This window comes from Actinia tenebrosa, unplaced genomic scaffold, assembly GCF_029948245.1.
Source record: "Actinia tenebrosa isolate PJP-AT-01 unplaced genomic scaffold, QUT_ActTen_1.0 PGA_scaffold11__36_contigs__length_13525064, whole genome shotgun sequence".
NCBI classification, from domain to species: domain Eukaryota; kingdom Metazoa; phylum Cnidaria; class Anthozoa; order Actiniaria; family Actiniidae; genus Actinia; species Actinia tenebrosa.
Genome location: NW_028292571.1, coordinates 4,713,535 through 4,737,167, shown reverse-complemented (window position 1 = coordinate 4,737,167; position 23,633 = coordinate 4,713,535). Strand labels below are relative to the sequence as shown.

At 36.4% G+C, this 23,633-nt stretch overlaps 2 protein-coding genes across 2 annotated transcripts in view; both read left to right on the top strand.

The window, feature by feature from the left end:
• Positions 1–1,286: 1,286 nt before the first annotated feature.
• On the top strand, positions 1,287–14,630 carry LOC148912382 (uncharacterized). The gene is made up of 9 exons (XM_089027604.1): positions 1,287–1,337; positions 2,892–3,196; positions 3,888–4,032; positions 4,823–4,897; positions 5,323–5,492; positions 6,697–6,784; positions 7,939–8,303; positions 8,990–9,242; positions 14,222–14,630. The coding sequence occupies exons 1-9, from the start codon at positions 1,304–1,306 to the stop codon at positions 14,407–14,409; spliced, it is 1,623 nt and encodes a 540-aa protein (XP_088883730.1). The 5' UTR covers positions 1,287–1,303; the 3' UTR covers positions 14,410–14,630.
• Positions 14,631–19,204: 4,574 nt separating this feature from the next.
• Positions 19,205–23,633, top strand: part of LOC116292932 (uncharacterized) — a 29,168-nt gene continuing 24,739 nt past the window's right edge. The window contains exons 1-4 of the mRNA XM_089027268.1: positions 19,205–19,274; positions 19,846–20,013; positions 20,598–20,954; positions 22,233–22,329. Coding sequence (XP_088883394.1) covers positions 19,205–19,274; positions 19,846–20,013; positions 20,598–20,954; positions 22,233–22,329 — 692 coding nt within the window. The remainder of the gene's footprint in view (positions 19,275–19,845; positions 20,014–20,597; positions 20,955–22,232; positions 22,330–23,633) is intronic.

Below are 23,633 nucleotides of genomic sequence, written 5' to 3'. Positions count from 1 at the left end.
TGTGTGACTAGTGCGCTTGCGTTACCAGCGACCCTGCTAAGGTTCGATTTGTACGAATACTACCCTTGGTGCATACAGGCAAAATAGCTTTGAAATTGGAGCTTTATGGTTGTCCAGTTTAGTGTTCGTCTTGTGTGACTAATGCGCTTGCGTTACCAGACTACGTTACCGCGAGAACAAAGCCAGTAGTCTCGCAGTAACGGATCCAGAAATTTAAAAAGGGGATTCCAAAATGGCCGCTACGTAAAAAAAAGCTGGTAAAATTGGCTTCACAAAAGGGGGTTTGCATAAAGAACATGATTGGCTTCACAAGATCTCGCAAAGGGGGTTTCCATGGCACCCAGAACCACCCCTGGATCCGCCACAGTCTCGACAACCAACATAACAAGTCACTGTTGTATATTCATGTCAGATGTCATGGCCAAAGGCAATAATAGGCAATAGGCGAAAAGCGATAGGAGATAGGTCATTCCAAGGCGCTAGCTCATTTTCAATAATGAGCAGTAATGGCAAAAAGCGCCAAAAACTAGGCTTTTGTATGAGTTTTGATCCCAATTTTTGGGAAATAAGCAAATGAAGGCCTAAACCTCATTTTCGAATAAAATGTTTGCTTTGGGTTAACGCTTTGATTCCACTTCCAAACAAGTTAAACTTTCTGAATAGCAATATTTTAGCCTTGTACAACAGCCTTTCTTCAAGAAAATAGTTTTTTTCTCTCTTAACGTTTGTTGGTCAATTTGAACATTCGTTTTGTTGAAGGGAAAGTAATGTCATGGCGCACGATTGGTGCTGCACCAACTTGTCTTTAGTTTCTTATGACATAAAAACGTTAATGTATTTTTTGCCATATCTTGCTCTTATTCATGTTGTACGAAGGATTATTTATAATGTTATGGTTTTTTACAACATCTTGTGCAAGTCTGGTATTTAATTGCTTATGATATTAAAAAATGCAACAAATTATCATATGACCCGTATCTGCCCGGGCGCTTGCTCTTAAAAAAACCTTCGGAAAAATGGCGTGAGCAGGGCCGTACGAATCTTTACGGCCCTGCTTGAAACCTGTTACCATATTTTCTTTCTTTTATTTTATGATTTTTCTTTTCGTGAGGGTCATATGATAAAATGCTTATTGACTGAGTTAGGTCGGGCCGTGCCGGAAAATATTTGGCTCTCGGTCATTTGTACGGCATCACCTCGAGCCAAATATTTTCCCGTACGGCTCGACCTAACTCAGTCAATAAGTACATATTATTTTGCGATATATTTAATTCCTTCATGTTTTACAGAGGATGATCACCCAATGCAGACCATAGAACCTATCACTTTACCAGAAGGTAAGGCTTTCTCCTCTTTTTGCAGGGGAACAATCGTTATTATTATTAAAAGCGCCATTGTCTTCCTCCTCATTTTTATCATTTTGTAGCTTCACGTTTGTAATTATATTGTTAGCATTGTTCCTCTAACTTCCTCTCCTCTTCTGAACACAGACTCATTTAAATTGGTTTATCCTCGTTTATAAGTTAGCTATTCACAGATACACTTATTTCAATAAAATTAGTCACCTGAAAAGCTATAAAGCTGAGGCCCACAAGGATTATGGGTAGATTTATTTTACACGTTCAACCGCTTGATAACTGTTCATGGACTTGCGAATCTTTTACCGGTTACAGTCTCACCTCTTCTGAGCATCATCGAGCTGCAGTTTGTTTTAAAAAAAGCTTTGCATATATATCCTTTTTTGATATGAAAAGTTTCCCATGACACTCAGTGATCTCAGCTTTCTGTGAAGTGAAGTGAAGAGATCGTAAAACATTGGTATAGTTTAAATTGTACTACATTCTTTATTTAACGGTTTACCTTTGCGAATAAGTGATTTGATCTTAAAAGAGTAATGATGAAAAGGTAAATTATACACCGTGAAAAGATGAAAAAACTTACTGATCTTAAAAGAGCCTAGCCCTGTAAAAATGAGTCTGTAGTCAAGGATAAGAAGGAGGACATGCGTTGGATCGGTCACACGTTATGCAAGCCTACGAGCAATATTACATGTCATGTTTCTGTTTGGAACCCTCAAAGGAGAAGGAAGCGTGGGCGGTCTAGAAACAGCTGGAGGAATGAGTTGAAGGAGAATGGTCTGAGTCCAAAACCGAAGGGCCCAAAGCCGTGTGCGCTGGAGAAGGTCCATCGATGCATGGCCTATGCTCCGCCGTGGGCCACAAGGGTCTAACCTCAGCTAGTCAAGGATTAGCCTGCAAAGCAGGCGTTCTTGTGGGTTTAGGTGAAAACCAGGGCTTTATTTGTCGATTGCGTCTCATCCATGAATGGAGTGACGGCAAATGGTCTTGACAAGTTCTCTCTATTCGTCACGGTCTTGAGCGACTGTCCTCAGCTCGTGCTCGTTAATGGATAAAAGACAATTTTAATTTACTGAAAGAAAATACGGACTAATACTATTACCATCATCATCCTTTTAAGTCCTTTGTATCAGGATCGTCTTCCCATGCGTCACAGCTTATAATTAAGTCAGCACCCCTCTCTTCTACTCCTCAAAAATAACCATTATATCAGTATCTTCAGTATCTTTATCATAGAGGGGTTTCGAACAGGGCCCGGTTGTACGTAGCCTGGGTAGCGCTATCCGGCGTATAAATCCTTATCCAGTGGATAAGTCGATGCTGTTATCCAATACATTGATCCACTGGTTAAGATTTATTCGTTGGATAGCGCTATCCAGTCTTCGTACAACCGGGCCCAGGTCGTAGGGAAATTTCAAGTTTTGCGACATGGCTGCTCCAAAATTCCTCCACCGGATCCTATTTCCTGCCTTCAGGAAAAGCACGAATAAACATTACTTTATTTGTATGTGGGTTTTTTTCCTCATTTTTCAGACTGTGATTTTCCACTTGGACTGGAAAATGGAAAGATTGACGACGTCCATATCACAGCATCGACTGTAACAGACGGATCACTAGCTAAACATGCGCGCCTTAACGGGCCCAAATGCTGGATACCAAACAAATTGGATGAAAAGCAGTATCTTATGATAATGTTTGTGGACAAAGTATTTTTAACAGCTGTAGCCACACAAGGCTCTTCGGTTGGAGGAAAGAATATGTTCGTGGCGTCTTATTGGATCAGTTCAAGCCGTGACGGTAATGAGTGGATTGATTACATTGAAGACGGACAGCTCATGGTAAGATAAGTTTCTTCCTTCAGGATTCAAGGTTTTTTCCCGGGTTCTAGCTACTTTTGCAAAAAACGATTTAAACTTTTTTTTAAACTTCGATTTTCCGAATTGAAATTTAATGCTTATTCCAAATCTGGAAAGAAGAAAAAGGGTGTCCCGAGCTTGTTTTCGAGATAATCAGCATGTAATGGAAGCCTACGCGCGAGCTTTTGGAGCAAAACTTGCGCCACCGGAAGTGATTAGAAAAAAACTAAGATTTATAAGATATTAGTTATTTGCAGACTATATAATTGCACGAATGACGGCTAGCCAATTATTCTACAATAATACATAGATATTTTCGACAAAAAAATAAAGAGATACATTGATTTGTCATATTTTGTAGTTTCGGTGCTCATAAAGTCGAACAAAATTCCCTACAAAAATCTATTTTTTCATGTGTTAGGAATATAAACTTTTTCTAAAATGTTGATATAACCTAGATTTTTAGGAGCTTTTTAGAATGATCTATTAAAAAATAGAGAGTCCCGTGCAAAATTCGAGGGTTTTGCCCTGTTGAAGCTCAAAACGAGCACAGGCAGCCCAACAAAAGCGTAGCGGTCTAAGGAGAGCCATCGCCTGGACTAGCGCTTCCTTAGTATGCTTCCAGTACTCTCTAATAACCCAAAATAATTTTTACACTATTGTTCCACGATAGATATTTACTGCTAACGTCGATGCCAACGCTCAAGTAAAGAACAAAATCAAATACCCCTTTGAGAAACGATACATACGGATTCATCCCAAAACCTGGAGTTCTAGTGGAATTGCTCTTCGGGCAGAGGTCTATGGTTGTTTGAAAGGTAACTCAATCCTTAGTGTCCTTGAAGTACAAACCTCTTAAAGTGCCTCTAAAAGACCTATAATACCTATAAGAGCAATGGGTAAAACAATGAAGTATTTTAAATTCAATTTTTATGTGCAGTAATGTTCTGTATATTAAATGATTACTCCTCATACGTCACAGTCATTAACATATGGCATAGAAAAATCTTTATAAATTCAAATGTTTTCGGGTCATTCAACAGCTTACCGCATGTAGAATTAATACTGAGAATATTGTCAGAAGGGTCATAGACACTTGAATTCAGAGCGTGCACTCCATGAGCGGACCGCCAAGCAAGCCAGCACAGTAAAGCGGAAAGATTTGACAGAGAGAGAGAACTGTTGCAGCGCGTGTCTACACCAAACTTGTTACACGCAACGTTGCATGCAACAAATCTAAAGTTGAATCGCTCTCTACTCTTGCAACATTGCACGCAACAAATTTCATTATGTGAACAGGGCTGCAACATTATCTTCAACATTTTGAAATTTCCAGCCAATCAGCTTGCACCATATTTATAACTGCTGACCAAATATCTTAGCAGACTGACACAAGCAATGATTTTGTTGCAAAGTTTGTCACCCCGATTCAAATTTGTTGCTTGCAATGTTGCGTGCAATGTTGCACCGTGTTTCAGCACCTTAAATATATCAGGAAATGGGTAATAAGTGAAGAATGAAAAAACCTGGGAGAGAAAACCTGGAAGCAAAATGCAACATGCGCAAGATGATTTTTGGTTCAAAATTTCAATTTTGTCTTCTTGACAGAAAATCCCAAGTTCAGTGTCGTTGGTCCTGTTTTCACAAGACGCGTGAATGTCAAAAATGTTCAGACTATCACAGGTATTATGTATTATATGTTTACGATAGCAGAACTAGACTGCGTAACAGCTCTCTGTTTAGGACGGTCGACAATCTCTTCATTGCACCGCTCCACAAAGAATGTTGGAACGCTGGCTAATTGTCATCGTCCCCTGATAACTCCTTTGGATTATTTGTTGTTTCTTTGTTTTGTGAGTCTGTCCGTCTGTCTGTCCGTCTTTCCGACTGTCTGTGTGTCTGTGTGTGTGTCTGGTTAATATTATAGTCAGCGCATGTAAAATTATTAACAGTTAACTGGTATTGGCCTTGACCTTAAGCTTAGTAGTTCATCCACACCCCTACAGTTGTGAGCCACAGTTGTACCGTGCTTTCAAGCTGTAACTATCGAGCTTAACTCGTGAAAACATGAAACTAAAACTGATTCAAATCAAATTTTCTATCAACAGTTTCTTACAAGTATTGCACTGAAGGTCTTTCTTGTCCGACCTGCAACAGACAGCTTTATGTAGCCGTACCAGGAACAAGATGTATTGGAAACGTCCACTATGGTTGTAACTACACTGATTTTAATATATCAGTACCTACATCAAAAGATAGATACTTTGAACCAATTAAGGTATTGTGAATATTGAGCTAGTTTGATGCTTATTCTCTTGTAAGAGAGTTTTTAACTGATCTGTCTGAATAGTCACATAGAAATGATGCTAAAACTAAGGTGTCATTAAATCTGTGAAAGAATTGACCAGCAAAAAATAATAACATATGTCCGCCATTGCAATAAATGTATAACATCTATTAAACATTGTGTCACTGTTATCAGGCACTTATCAATAATGTTATTTTTGTCATTTGGTGGACTGTTAAAACTAAGGTGTCATTAAATCTGTGAAAGAATTGACCAGCAAAAAATAATAACATATGTCCGCCATTGCAATAAATTTATAAAATCTATTAAATATTGTGTCACTGTTATCAGGCACTTATCAAGAACGTTATTTTTGTCATTTGGTGGACTGAGAATTCATATTTTCGAAGAGGAAAAAATGACACTGCAGTTTGTAAATTTTCTCGATTCTGATTGGCTAACATGTTTATTTTTTCAAATTAGCTGTTTACTTATAGATTTTATAGAGCGTATTAAATTTAAAAACACCACAACACTTTTAAATTTTAAAGACATGTTTCGACTTGTCGTAAAGCCATCTTCAGTTAGATTTAGAGCGCTTTTCAAGTTTCTGCAACCTTGAAAACTTTGTTTGGGCTTTTGTTTTTCCAACATTCTTCGTTTGCAATAGACGTCATAGCCGCCATGTTGGAAGAATTTGACAAAAGATTTTTCAATGAATTCTTTTGTTATATCTTCCAACATGGCGGACATCCCTTTTGTTATTGTGTTCTCTTGGGATTGATTGCAGACCAAGAATTAAAATTTTTTAACTCAGACCGTTATAGATTTTGATAGGCATTAACCAAAACACTAGAACTACACGATATTCAAATTTAAAATTATACTAATCACAAATACTAGTTGGGACTGCGTTGGTGTATTAAATACAACAAGTGAATGTGAAGGAATTTATTAGTGTAACTAAAAATGCTCGTACTAACTATTGATGGTTTGAAAGCATTCACAAGAGAGTTAAAAGAAAAAAACATGGCGGCCATTGTGGTACCGTTAACAATGTATGCTAATGAGACATCTTTTGTTAAATGGTACCAACATGGCCGCAAGGTTTGGCCTTTTTTTCGGCGTGAAAAAGAAAAATTAAACCGAACCACTAAAAAATAAACGAATTCAAGTAATTCAACTGTTTTTGCAGATTTTTGATGCTATTGGTTCTGGCTGTGCCTCTGTACTAAGCCACGCGGATCTACTAAACATAGAGCTGATTGGACACACCAAAAAAGGTTACTATTTACGAATAGTTCTTTCTTTGACAAATTATTCAAGCTGTCATTGATGGACCCTTCTCAAAAGTATCGTGGATGCGAGGCTAACGTGAAAATACAAAAGAAATCACACTTTTTCTCGATGGAATTGCCCTAATTTACTATGACGTCACATCAAAACAATCTTCAACAATCTATCGTTTAAATGCAAAGGATCATGGTCGTCGGACGAGGTCAAATCAACGCAACTTGTTCTAAAACCCGTATCAATCCACGAAGAGAAGTAGCATAGCCAGCAAACGCTCAGAATATTTTTAGTACATATTAACACATATCATATCTGAAAACCAGGCCGGTTTCGCTAGGAGCAAATTTTTGTTGAATTTTCTATTGAATTTGGCGATTATATCCCCCACATAAACAAGCAGTGACGTCATAGTGAAATAGGGCAATTTGTGGCATCTCTTTTGTTTTTTATTATGTTAGTCTCGCATTCAAGACACTTTTAAGAGGGGTCCATTACCTTTTCTATCAGTCCATTTGTCATAAGGTCTATCATTTCATCTGTTAGCCGGAGTGATTTTCCTCATACTGTAAGACGATTTCTAGCAGTTGGTGTATAGTATTCAAATAGACACAACAAAAGACGACAGAAATAAGATCTACGAACCTCTATTAGTCTACTAACTATTTCACTATCTGAGGAAAATCACTCTACATATAGTTATTTATTTTACCGTCATCCACATCCATTAGTTGGTCAGTCGTTCAGTCCTTCAATGATAGGGGCGTAGCCAGGATTTCCCAAAGGGGAGAGGGGGGAGGCCAAAATTCAAAAGTCCGCCAGAGAAAGACAGATAGATTCATTAAAAAAACCGGCATTATATTTTATTTTCCTCAAGAATTTAAAATTACCGTATACCATGTTCATTAAAACACTACCGTACCGTATTTTTTTAAAATCCGGCATTATATTTTATCTTTCGCAAGAATTTATGATAACCGTATACCATAGATTACCCCTTTGCCCCCCAATCCCCTCCTCCCCCCTCCCCCTCTCCCCCCTCCCCCCACAGCCTACGCCCCTGCAACCATGTCGGTCAGTCATGCAGTAATTTCTATAAGTCAACCATTCATTAGTTATTCACTACCCCATCATTTCTATTCAACAGTCACCGGGTATACCAGTTGTTATGGACATTTTGTCAATGGACAAACTAAAAGTGGCTATTATAGCATCAAAACAAAGGAGGAACTAGCAAAGACCGTTTATTGTGATATGGAAACTTACGGTGGGGGGTGGACGGTCATACAAAGACGGCTTAATGGCTCTGTAAATTTCTTTCGCGACTGGAGTTCATATAAGAATGGCTTTGGTTCGGTTCATGGAGAGCACTGGATTGGAAATAATGTGGCCACCATGTCCGGTTTTCCTTTTAAAAGCGAGCTACGAATCGAGCTGGAGACATTCGATGGAAAAAGAGGAGTGGGTGGCTATGAATATTTTGAAATTGGTTCCCCGGATTATACAATTAAGGTAAATACATCGTAGAGTACGTTTTAAAATGAATCTTGGATGCATTTATCATTATTGTTTTCATTGCTGCACGCTAATCGAGAAAAGGGTAAAACATCAATCCCGGCCTAGCACATCCTCGGGAACCCATGCAGGGGTAAAATTTGTCGAAACGAGTGACAGAATTTTACCCCTGGGTTCCCGAGGATAGGCCTAGCAGATCAATAATTGGCGATCATCGATAAAATCGATCGATTTATGTCGGAAGTCGATAAAAATTAATAATGTGAGAATTTGTAATTATCGATTTTTTATCGATTGTCATCGATTTGTATATTTACCGAAATAATAAGAATCGATGATATGCGATAACGATCGATGCGGGTTATCGATAATGATCGTTATTATTTTAATTGACAGTATCCCCCTCCCTCTCCCCGGCCCCAGGCGGACTATGTTGGTCCCAGTAGGTAGAACAGCTCAGTGGCCCTGGAAACATCATTGTCTAAAGGGGTGGGGGGGGGGGGGGGGGGTGGACGAGTAATTGAAAGGGGAATATTTGTGTTTTACATGAAATTGTCCATTTAGAACTAAAACAATTTTCTCAACACTTTTTCCTATGATTGTAGCTTCATGAAGACCGCCTGAATTGTTGTATTTCAGGCTAGAAAAAAAAAGAGTGAAAATGTATTTATATCGTTTTTTAGGTCTCTGATTTCCATGGGGACATTGGCGATTCTTTGTCTGACCTAAATGAAATGCCTTTCTCAACATGGGACAAGGACACGCCCGCTTTGACCTGCAGTAATGTTACAAAGAATGGTTGGTGGAACTTCGAGGCTGGCAGCAAATGCTTGACCCCTTCCAACTTAAACGGAAGATACGATTCTATGACTTGGAAGTCATGGAAAGGGTCGCAGAGTCTAAAGAAATCTGAGATGAAAATTAGGCCAGCTAAAGGTTAGTCAAAGAGATCCGTTTCTCACACTGAACCCATGTTGATTTGAGCTATAGATTTTTTCCTCGCGTAGCCTCGCATTCAAGCGTTTCATGACGAGGATATGCGGTTTTAAACTAACCGAACAATAGAAAAATTCGGTTAACGCAATGTTTTACCCAATAGACCCCTTGCATGTGACGTCAAAGAAGCCCATTTTGGAGGACACAAGAAACGAATTGCAATCTCCTGAGAATTGTATTGTTGCTATTCCTTAGTCCTTCTGAGAAATGGAAAGAAACGCTTTATTCCATTTCTAGAAGGACTCGTAGAATAGTAACTGACTATGACCCAAAAAAAAGCTTTTCCCAAGTCCAGTAAGAAAAGGTTTCGGTCACATGAACTAATTGCTTTGGATTGTTTACATTTTTGTTGCCCAAAAGTTCCGATGGCAACTATTTCAAAACAGTAAGTGTCGGAACTTTTCCTACTGCACTCTATTTTTTTCTCAAGGGGGTTTCTTACAATAAGTTTATTAAAGACTTTAGAAAAAGGCCTCTCAGGAATTATGAAGGGTAACATGCAGTTCAAGATTCTCTCGCTTAATGTCAGAGGAATACGATCTCGTGAAAAGAGAGCCGCGATATGGCAATGGATAAAAAGACAAAAAGCAGACATATGTTTTCTTCAAGAGACCTACAGCAGTAAAGATATAGATAATATTTGGCGAAAAGAATGGTCTGGAGAAATGTATTTAGCTCACGGTACACACCACAGTCGTGGTGTTGCAATTGTCGTTAAAAAAGAACTAGATTTTAAAGTAATAAATATTGAATTGGATGCGGAAGGTCGGTTTATAATCATTCAATCTTCGATACCAGACAATTATTTTTTATTAATAAATGTGTATGCCCTGAACAAGACAAGAGAGCAAATTACCTTCTTTCAACAACTTGAAAATTCGTTAAGTAATTATGAACAATTGGAATGTTCCGTTTTGTTAGGAGGTGATTTTAACATAATTTTTAATCCTGAGTTGGATGGAGACGGAGGTAAACCAGTAGAAAAAGAATCAGTGAAAGTAGTAAATGATTTGATGCAAGTGTATGACCTCGTAGATATTTGGAGAATTCGCAATCCAACAACGAAAAAATATACTTGGAGGCAGAAAAATCCACTTATTCAAAGAAGGCTTTATTTCTGGCTCATTAATGATAATTTACAGGACGACATCTCAAACATAAATATTAATACTTCGATTAAGACGGACCACTGTGCTGTCTCCCTAGAAATAGATAGTTTAGTTGATCAAGCTCGGGGGTCATCATATTGGAAACTAAATAATAGTCTTTTGGAAAGAAGTGATTACACAGATTTTATGATAAGCATCTTTCGAGACTTAGGAGTAGAAATTAAAGATATTATGGATCCAAGGCTTCGATGGGATTGGATAAAATATAGAATTCGTCAGGAAACTATTTCTTTTAGTAAAAAATTAGCAAAACAGAAAATAAATAAATTACTTGAAATTGACAAAAAATTAAAAACTTGCGAAAAGAATTATGAAGAGTCTCAAACGCAACAAAACTTAGAAGTTTTAGATTCTGTTAAGCAAGAGTTTGAACAAGAATACGACTATGTTATAAAAGGAGTGATTATTCGCTCCAGAGCCACGTGGTATGAAAATGGGGAAAAAAGTAATAAATACTTTTTAAATCTTGAAAATAGAAGAAATAAAAAAACTTGTATACGGCGTATTCTGAGGTCAGATGGAAAGGAGACATGCAACCCAAATGAAATAATTAATGAAATTCACTCCTTTTTCCGTGTTCTATATGATAAAAAATCTTCAGTAAGCTCTGAGGTTTTTGAAGCGTGTTGTTTCTTAAATTATACAAATATTCCCAAATTGTCGGGTGAGTTAAAGAGGATTTGCGAAGGACAACTTAGCGTTGACGAATGTCTACAAGCGCTACTTCTATTTCAAAAAAACAAAACTCCGGGAAATGATGGCTTATCAGTAGAATTCTATAGAAAATTTTGGCCACAGTTAGGACATCTGTTAGTGGACAGTTTAAATTTTTCACATCAGCATGGAGAATTATCAACCACTCAGAAACAGGCAATAATCAAGCTAATTGAAAAAAGAAATAAAGATAGACGCTTTATCCAAAACTGGAGACCAATCTCGCTAATAAATGTAGATGCAAAAATTGGCTCTAAAGCACTTGCAAATAGATTAGAGAAAGTTTTACCATACATAATACACTTTAATCAATATGCTTATGTTAAAGGAAGGAATATTTTCGACGCAATACGCTCGATTCAAGATACGATAGAATACGTTGAATCAAAAAAGCTCGGAGGTATCCTAACTACTATAGATTTTGAAAAAGCATTTGATTCTGTTTCCTGGGATTTCATGTTTAGAGTATTAAAAGTCTTTGATTTTGGAAGCTCCTTTATCGCTTGGATTAAAACTTTTTACACGAATATATCTAGCTGTGTTACAAATAATTGTTTTATTCATACGCCATACTTTAATATTAAAAGAGGAGTACGTCAGGGGGATCCGCTCTCTCCCTATTTGTTTATTATAGTCACTGAGTTGTTGATGATACAGATTAGACAAAATACATTGGTGAAGGGAATAAATATAGGTCATCACGAAGTAAAACTCATTAACTTTGCAGACGATATGACAACCTTTGTTAAAGATAAAACTTCGCTCTCGATTTTGTTTTCAGTAGTTGAACATTTTGAACTTTTTTCAGGTCTTAAAATCAATCTTGACAAAACAGAAATTTTAATTCTGGGTACTACAAAGAAGTTAGAGATTGGGCCATGGAATAAGTATGTTAGGAATGATGTTAAGATATTAGGGATTTATTTCACTCGAAACCCCGTAATCTTTAAGCGGAAAAATATGGAATCGATTATTGAGTCATGTAAAGAAACTTTAAACAGGTGGAACTGGAGAAAGTTGACTTTATTAGGAAAAATTTAAATAATTAAATCGTTTTTGATACCCAAAATTCTATATCGTGTGATGATGTTCCCGTGTGATAAGGACATTATAAAAGAAATAAACAGTGTATTATATTCGTTCATTTGGCATGGAAAAGACAAAGTTAAGCGCCGATCTCTGATAAGCCCGATAGATCAGGGTGGCTTGAAGATGTCAGACATTGAGTCAATGTTAAAAGCACAAAGAATATTGTGTGTTAAAAAGTACCTTACTGATCCGGTAAATGATTGGATAAAACTTTAGATTATTATTTGAAAGGAGTAGGTGGAAAACTTTTATTCTATTGTGATTACGAATTCTCCAAACTACCACTGACAGTTCCAGATTTTTATAGGGAATGCATTGAAGTTTAGTCTTCTTGTAACGGAAGTAAAACGAATCCATCCAATCTAGAACTTGTTGCAAATCAAATTCTTTGGAACAATAAATATATCTGTATCGATAAAAAATCAGTTTTTGTGGAAGGTCTGTTTGCAAAAGGCATACAAAAAGTTGGACATCTATTTGATGCCAATGGTGCTTTGAAATTGGAAAATAAAACATTTCAATTAAAGATTACAGCTTTGGAATTTTATATAATGTTAAGTCTGCAAAATGCAATGCCTCAGGAATGGCGAAAACTTTTGAAAAGTAACTCATCCCAAGTACCATATATTACATACCCATTGAATCAAAATATGAAATATCTTATTTGTGATTCTGAAAATATTGAACTTACAAAGTTAGAATCAAAGAAAATTTATGATTTCTTTGTTTCAAAAAAGGCTGAACCTCCAACAGCAAAATTTAAGTATGACATTGAAAGTGAGGAATCCTTGAACTGGAAGAGCATATATACGTTACCTTTTATAGTTACTATAGAAACTAGGTTAAGAGAATTTCAATATAAGATCTTAAATAGAATAATACCTACAAACACTTTTTTGCATAAAATTGGAAAAATAGATTCTTCACTTTGTAGTTTTTGTAAGGAAAAAGTGGATAGTCTTGAACATATATTTCTTAAATGTACAATTATAAAAGGTTTTTGGAACGATATAATGACTTTTTAAACTAAAAATGACATTCAACCTTTTACTTTAAATGTAAATAGCATTCTACTTGGTGTCTTTGAGAAAGATGATATAGATTACAAGCTTTTAAATCATATCATCCTTGAGGCAAAGCATTATATATTTCTTTGCAAGCTTAAAGAACTCACACCAACTATAGATTCTTTTCAAAAAAAATTAAAGATTACCTTTATGTGTGAATCTATCATAGCGAGAGATTCAAGCAAATTAGGTAAACATGAAAAGAAATGGAAACCGTTATGGAAACTTTTTAACCCCCTTGAATAATTAACTGTATGTTTGTATTTTATTGCATTATCTGTAAAAAAAAAAAAAAAAGAAGAAAATTCACATTCTTTTCCATGTGAAATAAAATTGTATTACAACATGTAAAAAAAAAAAAAAAAAAAAAAAAAAAAAAAAAAAAAAAAAAACTATTTCAAAACGCTTCCATACAAATCTTCGAAACTTCGTTAACTTGAAGACAAACATATGAACTTTAAGAACTTTTAAACCATTTTTTAAACAAACCCCTGATGTCGCCAAAAAAGGAATGAATAAAAAAATGACATGGCGTCACTGTATTGCTATGATAGCTCCGATCGCGATAAATTGTATATCATGTAAAACTTGAATCTATCTCTAGACATGTCATAATGACTTATTTGAAATTAACTTATTGGCAGCGACGCATTTCCCCTTCAAACTTCGAAGGTACGCCACAAACAAAACCCAGTCGAGCCACCTTAACATGTGATAGTCTTTATTTAGTAATGGAGAAAAATAGATATTCCATCAATAATTATATATTAAAAGTATATTCTCACTACTCATTTCCTTTTCTTAGATTTATCTATTTTAATTTATTTTATTTTATCATTGATTGAAGTGTTCAATTGCACTACTCATTTCTTGTTTCCAGCGGTCAAGTGCAATCAATGGGCCTGTTACTATGCTATTGGCGGTAACAAATTTAATCATGCTAAAACTAATTGTGAAAAGTTTGGAGCGTCTTTGACTAGCATCACAAGTTTAGAAGAATATAAATTTATCAAGGAATTTCTCAATCTACGGGACACGCCTCCTGACAAGGTCACTATAGGTAAGTGATCCATTTTTACAATCGTATCATTATTGCATATACGTTTGGTTTGAAGCCCAACTAGTCTCCCCCACATCCGCTTTCAGTGTCGTCACGTGACGACACTGAAAGCGGCTGTGGAGGAGACTAAAGCCCAACCCGCTCGTCAATTTTGGCAGACCTTAAAGTGTGTTTTAGTTACCTGTCAATCAAACTGTTCAACTGCATTTTAAAAGCCACGTGCAACTCAGTAAAGTCTTGATTTCTTCTAGAAGAATGAAGCGAATATAAAATAATTCAAACATAAGATACTAAAATAAAATTAATTTATAGGGAGAATTAAATATCTCATTGAAAAGCTCTAAAAAAAACACTAAAGATTTTTCAAGTATATCATCATCATCATCATTATTATCATCATCATTGTAAGATTATAATGATAATAATAATAATAATAATAATCATAATCATTATCACCACCACACCACCACCATTATCATCATCATAATCATTAACATCATCATAACATAATAATGTTATCATCATCATCTTCATCATCATTATCACCACCACCATCATTACCGTCATCATCATCATCATAATAATAATAATCATTATCACCACCACACCACCACCATTATCATCATCATCATTAACATCATCATAACAATAATAATGATAATCATCATCATCATTATCACCACCACCTTCATCATCATCATCATCATTAACATCATCATAACAATAATAATGATAATCATCATCATCATTATCACCACCACCATCATCTTCATCATCATCATAATAATAATAATCATTATCACCAACACCTTCATCATCATCATCATCATTAACATCATCATAACAATAATAATGATAATCATCATCATCATTATCACCACCACCATCATCTTCATCATAATAAGAATAATAGTAATCATTATCACCACCAACATCATTATCATCATCATCATCATCATAATCATTATCACCACCACCATCATCATCATCATTATCATAATAACAATAATAATTATTAATTATTATCATTATTATCACCACCACTATCATTATCATCATCATAAAAAGCCAAATCGAAATGCTTTATGGGTCGTACGAAACCAGTGAATACCTAGACCTTAAGTGCAAATGAACATTCGACAATACTTGCAGTACTGATTCCACATGAAGTAAATCGTTGAATGGTAAAATATTTCTTGATTTATGTGATGCGTTTCTAAGTTATGAAGGTTTATACTTCCAATATGCTAATAAGTGTGACGTCTGTTAAGGCTTAACTAAATATACAAAATCGAACTGGTTCATAGATACAGTATTTAAAAAGCATCATTATTTTACTCATGGTTTACATGAAAGCTTTTTAGATTTTTTTTTTTTCAAAATAGCCAGTGCATTTAGTATCACTAGTTACAACAAAAACACTCAATTACCTTACCTGACCTCATCATCATTAACGTATTGGAAGTATAAACCTTTATAACTTAGAGACGTATCTCTCAAATCAAGAAATATTTTACCAATTAACTATTTACTTTATGCAGAACTAGTACTGAAAGTATTGCGGAAATTTTTGTATCCATAAATTATTATTTTGCGGATACGAAAATGTTTGCGTCCACACGCAGCGTATTCGAATCGTTTTCACCGTCCACACGTATCCGTTTTCGTAAACTTTGCAGATAAGAACACAAAAATTTGCGGACACGTGTGTATGCAACCTGTACCCGCAAAACAAAATTTGAGGATACGAAAATTTCCAGATACGTGTGGACGGGGCCTAAGTAGCGTAATCGATGTTTCAGATTATGTCATCCCATGTCATTCTCTTAATTATAATTCACTCGACAAAATTACATGATTCTGATTAGACAAGTAGAGTAGAAAAACATCGTAAACTTTACTCTGCACTCTTTGTTGAGTGTATTACAAAAATTCGCACGATCTTTCTAGAAAATTCGGAATTGATATACCGTAAATCCTCTATTTAGCCCCCCGGGGGGCTTATTTATTTCAGGCACGTTTGAGGGGGAGCTTATTGGAGCGAGGGGGATTAATTGAGAGGGGGGGGCTTATTGATTTAATCGAAACGCAGTAAGTTTTGAGGAACAAAGTGTTGTGGTTGTGTTAGTGAAATACCGTATCAAGACTTTAATAAATCACCTTTAATCAGTACACGTGATTCTTTAGTTGTGAAGGGGGAGGGGAGGGGGGCTAAAAAGAGAGGGGGGCTTAACAAATTTCTTCCTTTAAAAAGGGGGGACTTATTAGAGAGGGGGGGGCTTATTTGAGTGGGGGGGGGGGGGGGGGGGGGGCTAAATAGAGGATTTACGGTATCTCGTCATGTTTTCAAGTTCTCAAATTGGATTCGCCTAAAGGCTCGTCCCAATTTTGACAAACTTTCAAAACATCAGTCGTCGTATCCTCGTATCTATCGATTCCGAATTGAACTCGACATTTTCTATGCGAATAAGATTATTTGTTTGGTATCCATATTCATTTGCAGCCATACGTGTGTCTTTCATTATAGGCCTAACTTCTAGAGATGGCACTGTCTATTGGGTTGATGGAAGCAAATACGATTATAGAGCAAACTGGTTCAATACAACGGCATCGAAGAGCTTTATCCTAAAAAGAGTTGGTTCAGATTACGAATGGCATCACTATAATTATAACACGAATACTGATTTATCAATATGTAAACGAGGTAAGGAACTCTTGTTTCAGCCGCCAGGTCAGTTGAATTTTGCGAAAGATTTGAATATTATTATTCTCTTTTGATTTATCAACCAACATGGCCGCCGTGTCTTTTTGTTCACACTCATTAAGTCAGTACTCCAGTACTCCTAGAATCCCATTGGTCATCATAAATACCTGTGCTGATTGGCTAGAGATGACATATACAAGAGGGTACACGTGGAATCGCATAAAAAATCAGGAAGCCCACGTTTCACCTTAATATTTGTTGATTATTTACCAACAAAACACCAAATAAACGTGAAAACTAGGAAGAGACTTACATACAAAAATATACGGATATTTTTTTTTCGAAAACTAGATGAAAACTGAGGACATTTAGTCTATAAATCAAGGAAAACAGCAGTATCTATGCAGATTCTAAATGTGCTGACACACGGTGCAACATTGCACGCAACATTGCAAGCAACAAATATGAATCGGGGTGACATACATTGCAACAAAATCACGCAACATCGCTTGTGTCAGCCTGCTATGTTAAGATATTTGGTCAGCAGTTATAAATTTGGTGCAAGCTGATTGGCTGGAAATTTCAAAATGTTGCAGGTAATGTTGCAGCCATGTTCCATGATAAAATTTGTTGCGCGCAATGTTGCAAGAGTAGAACGCGATTCAACTTCAGATTTGTTGCCAGCAACGTTACGTGCCACAAGTTTGGGGTAGACACACGCTGCAACAGTCCTGTTGCGTGAAATGTTGCAACGTGTGTCAGCACCTCAAAAAGGTTATTGTAGGCAGTTTTGAAATCCCCGAGTATTATTAGCTCGAACAGAATCTAAAATAGTGTAGGTCCTGAGGTCTCTTTTTACGGTTAAACATAACTGGGGTAATTTCAAAGCCATTCGTAAGTATATTATTGAGAAGAATTAAGGCATTAAATTGGATACTTTAGATGAGTATTTTTCCATACTAAAAAAATACATATCTAAATTCGACTGCCTTCTTTATGAAATGCTATTAATTAGGGACATAAAACCTAGCCTTAATATTCAAAATAATTCCATTCGTGCTAAACCTTTCACTTAGTTGTTCTCCCTACGCCGTTTTCTTTTTCATTTTTTTTTTCTTTTCTTTTCTTTTCTTTTTTTTTATTTAAACATATTTTGTCGTTACATTAACCCCAAGAGCGTAACGCTCATCGAGGGGGTCTATGTCGTAATTATATTACAAATAGATAGTTATGTGGACGAAAGAAAAAGAAAATATATACATATAGGAACCAAAAATTGTCTTTCTTCCTTTTTTAGAAGAACTTTATTTGTATCCATTATTACATTTTTTGTTCTAATTCGATACATTATTTTATGTTAAATCAGATTGAGGGGTACCAACTTCCAAAAATAACTAGAAAGCTAAAAATGCTTGGAAGTCGGTTTACATATTCTTAATTAAAAGTCATTACAATTAGGGTCGGGATTTCTGCTATTTACGATTATAATAATGAGCATAATGTAACTTTGCATTCCTTTATAGTCTGCTTTTCTGTATATAGTTACCTTTTTATTCATTTTTTGTTGCACACCTCGAAACATCGCGTTCATATATATATATTTTTTAGTATTTTTAGTATGTGTTTTACGTTTTATTTATACGTTTTTTTAGTGCAGTGTTCGTATGACTGTGAAAAGCTCAGTGCCGTAAGCGTGAGGTGCCGTGACCGTGATGCTTTCTAGAATTTTAATTGGCTGATTTTTTCACGCGCAATGTGATTGGTCTGGCATTGCCGTGACCTTGGCGTGATCGTGTCCGCGCCGTGTTTATGCCGTGTTCCGGGTATTTGATTGGATGGAGAGTAAATTCTCGTGCAATGTGATTGGTCTGGCGTATCCTTTGCCGTGTCATGGCCAGTGTTCGTGCCGTGAATTTTTCACAGTCATACGAAAACTGCACTACTGACGCAGTGTTTTATAAGTAAATCATTTTCAATAACAATATTTTTACTTTTTTTTAGGTATAACTTGCCATCAAACAAACTGCTTTTATAATTTCACTCATATTTCAAATAACTGCGCAATTCACAAGAGTCATTGCGATTTTCATAATTCCAAGATGACCACAATTTACAACAAGAAAAAGGATCAGTTTATCACGGAATATGTCAAAAATGGCGTTCGCACTGGTGAGTTAATATTCCTTAGTATTATTTGTTCCGAAATCAAAAACTCAAAGTGTGCAATTCTACATGAATCGAACCCGTAACGACTTTCTGGGTTGATAAAAGTCAGGGCAGGGCTAACTCACAGATTAAACCTGAAGATAGCTTGTTAGGTTTTGTGGAGGGAAGGGAACTGGTGACTACTCGGCCGGAGAAAAACCCTCGATTCAAGATACCCTCACAAAACGTGCTCACATGAGACCCCAGGAGTGAAAAATCCGATTCCAAAAACTGAGGCAAGGAAACCACGCTGCTTTTACGTCTACACAACGGCTGAATGGAGAAATCAGAGGTCTGCTACTCTCAAATCCGAGTATAAATAAAAACATTATTTATTATAATAATAATAATAATAATAATTATTATTATTATTATTATTTGTTTTACTTATAAATAATTATTTTAATTTCCATGCATATTATTATATAGATATATTTTTATAGTATTTTTCTTTGTTACGCAATTAGAAATTTTTAAGATGTTACGTTATTTAAATTATATTTCATTATTAATATTATTATAATCTTATTACTAGGATTGAGTGACGTTGGAGGAGTCGAAAAATGGAACGATGGTGCTTTACCTTCGTATGAGAACTGGGATCCATCAGGTCAATCAATATCTCCCTTCTGTACCACACAGTATAGTAATGGATGGAAGAAAGAAAATCCCTCAGATTTAAGGCCTCTACTCTGCGAAAAACGTAAGAAATCGTATTAATTTTAGATTGGAGAAATATAGAAAATGCGCGCGTAAAGATTGGTTAAGAAGTAATATTTCAAAGACGAGAATGAGGACTGGACGGGATTTCAAGTCCAAGTAATTAGTTCGCCAGTCTGAGGCGCAGCTTTAAAAATCTTTTACTTGCGACAAGTGCTACCGTAGATACCTAATTTAGCCATAGACCAATAAGAAGGGAATTCAAAAACCGTTCTCACTAGCCGTGATATGCTGTATACATGTATACATGAGCATTTTTGTGCTTGCACAGGCGACAGGACGTTTGAAAATTTGTCGCGTCGCGATTGCGACGAAAAAATTACGCTCGCGACCTTTTTCAGCTATCGTGTCGAATGTGCAGGGGTGGTACGTTTGATTTTAAAAAAATCGCGGCGCCTGGACAAGCAAAAAATCGCTCGTATCGCAGCGGCTATATTCTAGGGTAAGATCTCTGATTGACTAAAACTGAGACGGTAAAAAAGTTTTGGTTTCCACATTAGCAAGCTTCGCAGTATAAGATTGAATGTCTTTATGAGTAACTTCTAACTATTCTCTTGTTGGATATAGCTGTCACTTCCACAACGATCTGCGCAGGGCTCTTGGGATATGGTGTCACGGAAAATGGCATTTACGGCAATTATTATTGTGACCAAGAAAATGATGGCGGAGGTTGGATTGTTATCCAAAGAAGAAAGGACGCATTGGCAGACTTCAACCGCACGTTTTTGGAATACGAAAACGGATTTGGAAATAAAATGGAAAACTTTTGGCTGGGTAACAAAATTATTAGTTCGTTAGCAGGTAGCAAGATGAGCCTGTTAGTTAATCTTGTTTTGACCAATGGTTCAAAATATTATGCATTTTACGAAACATTTTCTGTCGTTAAAAGTGCTGGTTATCGCCTTCAAGTATCAGGCTACAAAGGTGAGTAAAAATATTTCACACGATGTGTGAATGTGGTTTAAAATAAACCTTCGAAGTAACTGACACCAATGTTGAATGTGGTTCAACATATATAATACGTTACGCCACGTCACGTCACACAACAGGCCATTTTTGAGTTCCAAATTACCACTGTGTTCCTTGATTAGAGTCTCATTTACTCAGGGTTAGCCTAGAGTGAAGTCATTAAACCCGTGAAATAGATACTAGATTAATACACTTTAGTAGACCCTAATTCCATTGTTTTCTTTTGTGTCTGTTTGACTATTAAATGTTAACATTTTGTATTTCACGGGTTAAATGCCTTCACTCTAATATCAGTGTCTGAATATTCACAAATACCAATGGTAAAATAATAAATGCACAACTTCAACAATGCAAACACTTTGAACCTCCACGGAATACATATAATGATGATAATGACTTTATTTCAAGAGGATAATTACGTAGCAATGATGGTTGCTCTTCGAAATATCTCTTCCACATCATTTTTTAAATTTTAAATTTTTTAAGTTGCTTGTTTTTAAGATCAGCCGATAAACTATTCCATAATTGGATAGAAATAACTTGACTGAAATAACTTTCCACCTTCCAATACTCTATACAGGCTTTACACCATCTTTTGATGGCAGCCATGACAGAAGGCACAACAATAGCATAGTCGTTCTCCCCAGGGAAACTGAATTCTTTCTTATTTAAATCAGATTAGACGAGATTCAATTGTTCCTGCCTCCTGTCATGGCTGCCATCACATGATGGTGCAAAGCCTCTATTGTTGTACCTCCTGTTATGGCTGCCATCACATGATGGTGCAAAGCCTCTATTGTTATACCTCCTGTCATGGCTGCCATCACATGATGGTGCAAAGCCTCTATTGTTGTACCTCCTGTTATGGCTGCCATCACATGATGGTGCAAAGCCTCTATTGTTGTACCTCCTGTTATGGCTGCCATCACATGATGGTGCAAAGCCTCTATTGTTGTACCTCCTGTTATGGCTGCCATCACATGATGGTGCAAAGCCTCTATTGTTATACCTCCTGTCATGGCTGCCATCACATGATGGTCCAAAGCCTCTATTGTACTTAGGAATTATGAAATTAAGATAACTAAACCTAGTAATTCTCCCATTAACAGAAATATTTAACTTACAATTGTTCGGCACCATTCGATGAGGCTAACCCGGAGTAAAAGAGAACTCGATACTGGAGTATAATATATATAGATAACTGCATTTCATTCTATTACATCTGCCTTTCAGGAACAGCTGGAGATTATCTAAGCTACAACAAGAATATGAGATTCAGTGCATACGATAAAGATAAAGACGGATCATTAACTGACAACTGCGCAAACAAGTAAGCCATGAGTAAATTTCGTATGACTACGAAACGTCACGGCACGTACCATATAGTAACAGTACGTAATTTGAGACACTCGCTCAGCCAATCGCAGCGCTCGACATCACTGTTAATCCAATCAGAGAAATGCTAAGACACATCACAACGACACGTCGATACTATTATTTTTCAGTCATACGAAATAAACTACTTTAAAGAAGTGCGTGCGTGCGTGGTGCCTTGGTAGTACTTCAGTCTTTAAATACGTTTCGAAGCATTTAACGTAAAGCATAGCGTTTAGTAGGGTTTTCAAATAACGTAGAGAGATCTTCACAACAATTAAGTGCACCTAACCCCTGATACAATACTTTCAATATTGATTCTACATAAAGAAAATAGTTGAATGGTGAAATATTTCTTCCTTTGAATGAAGTTTTATACTTCCATTATGTTACTGACTGTGAAATCATCCCAGACTTTAATAAATATACAAATTTTGACTGGTGCCCACAAATAGTTTTTATAAAGCATCATCATTATACTCAAGGATTCCACAAATGTTGATTGTAAATTTGATGTCTCATTATGGCTAGCATGACCAGTATGCTAATTGCTGTGATTGCGATTGGAGCCACTTGATTCCCATACCCCATTACCCCAAAAACTATCGTGTTGTGATTGTTTTTACTCTAATGGGTTGGGACCATTAATGGCTAGCGTTTAGTATCAAAATTCAAAACCAAAACACTCAAAAGCCTGGGGTGACGTAACAGTCAGTAACTAAACGGAAGTATAAACCTTCATAACTTAAAGACGCAGCATTCAAATGAAGAAATATTACACTTTTTTCACCCCTAAAGCAGCCACGAAACGAGTACGCGCGGAATGTTATCATGGCTTTCTGGGTGTGATTCCTAGGTGAGAAGCCCCCGGGTCGGCAGCGAAAAAATCCAAGGTTTCGACCTCATTTGCTCAGGTTTGCTGTACCAGTCAGTGCTAGACGGATTTTTGACCCCACCCACCTCCCCTTCGGCGACGTTTCTCCATTATAACAGTTCAGTTCGTTAGCTTAATCTCAGCCTCGGTAAATCTCGTGTTCCCAAAATTTGACCGCGTGTATGAGGTGAATGGCTGCTTTGGCGGTAAAAATGATATACTATTCAACTATTCACTTTATGTAGAATCAACACTGAAAGTATTGTATTTTTAGTGCACAAAAATGTTTGGTCCCACCTCATTTCCACCAGCCCCCCTCCCTGTAAATAATGACCGGTCCCTTATGCAACCCCCCACCCCACCCCCCTCAATTATTTTTAATAGTC